Source organism: Magnolia sinica, chromosome 5 (genome assembly GCF_029962835.1).
Source record: "Magnolia sinica isolate HGM2019 chromosome 5, MsV1, whole genome shotgun sequence".
Lineage (NCBI taxonomy): Eukaryota > Viridiplantae > Streptophyta > Magnoliopsida > Magnoliales > Magnoliaceae > Magnolia > Magnolia sinica.
In genome coordinates this window covers 104,241,968-104,243,741 of record NC_080577.1, presented here as the reverse complement: position 1 = coordinate 104,243,741, position 1,774 = coordinate 104,241,968, and the positions used below count along the sequence as shown (strand labels likewise).

Below are 1,774 nucleotides of genomic sequence, written 5' to 3'. Positions count from 1 at the left end.
CGGGTCGTGGTCAGAAAAGCCCAACCCGTTTATTAACGGGCTAAAAAATTGGCCCAAAACTAACCCATGACCCACGACAAACAATGTCCAATGGTTTAAAATATGACTGCATGAGTGGCCCACTTGATAATCCTATATTGCCTGATTTTAGATGAACGGTGTCTGCAGTGTTAGCCCATCTTACACGTGTCTCATTCCCACGTGTGGAGTAAGTGCACTATCAAAGTGCTGTCCACCCAATCAAGGACTTAAAATGAAATAAAAAATAAAGTTAAAAGTGCCAGAGAGAAAAGTTGCACTGGCGATGAAAAAAAGTAGGCATCTACGCACGAGATGAGAGACACGTGGCGCTTGATTGTGTCTCGAGCCCTGAAGACTACTCTCTCTCTCTCTCTCTCCAAAAAGCAAAGGAAATATCTCTCCTTCTTTCTCTTTCAAAAGCAACGGCAAAAAAACATTAGTTCTCTCTCTATAAAAGCCCATCAAACCTCCTATGCTTTTCCCATGCAAAAATACCACTCCATTTCCTTTATGAGCTTTATTTCCTTTGTGGGTCTCTTCCAAAACAAACTCCAAGAGCTTCAATCCCAAAGAAAGATGAAGAACAAGGCCTCTATCTTGTTGAAACCGATAGTTTCTCTCTTGGGTTCTCTTTCCAAAGCCAAAGAACTCGCTGTCAAAGGCAAATCAAATGCAATGAAAGCCCGCCTCATCATCGTTGGATTGTTGAGAAACAAGAAGGTTTTGTTACCTGCCATCTCTCACAAGATCCATGCATTGCTGGGCCATGATAAAGGTGGCCACCACGACAACGGTTGCGATGATCACAACCGAGAAAAGGCCATTATCGTATACAATGCTTTGGCTAACGAGGCCTCTCCAGACCCATGTCTCACATTACAGACCGTTGATCATGGTGGCCATGATGATGATGATGATAGATATCCTGATTTGACTCACTCACTATTTGATGAGCTGGATTTTGACAACGGAACTGACTCAGTCATCGATCTGGTGCGGAATTGTCGAGAGGACGGCTCGGATTTCAGCTTGGAGGATGAGATTGATCACGTGGCAGATTTGTTTATAAGGAGGTTTCACAGGCAGATGAAGATGCAGAAGCAGGAATCCTTTAAGAGGTATCAAGAGATGCTTGATAGGAGTGTCTAAGTTGAAATGGAGGGAACTAACGGCTAGTTCTTTTCCAAATATTGGTTTGATGTGGGGTCCACCAACCTCAAGAAAACAAGCCTCCCAATCAGATTAATGGGGATTTGTTTTTTTTTTTTTTTTTTTTTTTCTTTCTAATAATTCAATGAAATTCAGATGTTTGGCCATCTGGGTCTTATAGGATTACATGCATATAATCATCATCTGGCTTGGGCTTTTTAGTTCTAAGCTTTTATTTTTTATTTTTAACTATTTATAGATTCCATAGAAGCTGATGTTGTAATTGTACGTAGAATCTTATTGTTGTGATAGAAGAAAATAAGAATATCATGTGTCCTGTTTCGATCAGCCCTTTGTAATTGGAAATAATAATTCTCAATCTTGTTGAAATATTTTTACTTGAAAGGGATTCTAACATGTCTTTGAGGATTTCATTTTCCTTGCTTTTCATTTGCATGCATGATTTTCATGTCTTGAGTTTGTGGCGCGGCAAAAGGACGTGGATTGGGTATGAGAAGTTCCCGTAGTCGGAAGCCATGTAGAGCCCACAGAAATGCCTGTGACATATCCAATCCGTTCATTAGTTTTGCAAGACAATAGTAGT

General features: G+C 40.5%; 1 protein-coding gene across 1 annotated transcript; it reads left to right on the top strand.

The window, feature by feature from the left end:
• Positions 1 to 509: 509 nt before the first annotated feature.
• LOC131247418 (uncharacterized) lies at positions 510 to 1,567 on the top strand. The gene has a single exon (XM_058247720.1). The coding sequence runs from the start codon at positions 532 to 534 to the stop codon at positions 1,168 to 1,170; it is 639 nt and encodes a 212-aa protein (XP_058103703.1). The 5' UTR covers positions 510 to 531; the 3' UTR covers positions 1,171 to 1,567.
• The last annotated feature ends 207 nt before the right edge of the window (positions 1,568 to 1,774 follow it).

What these genes read in the sequence shown, in the direction of transcription:
- LOC131247418 (XM_058247720.1), top strand. Translation starts at nt 532, where the DNA reads ATGAGCTTTATTTCCTTTGTGGGTCTCTTCCAAAACAAACTCCAAGAG.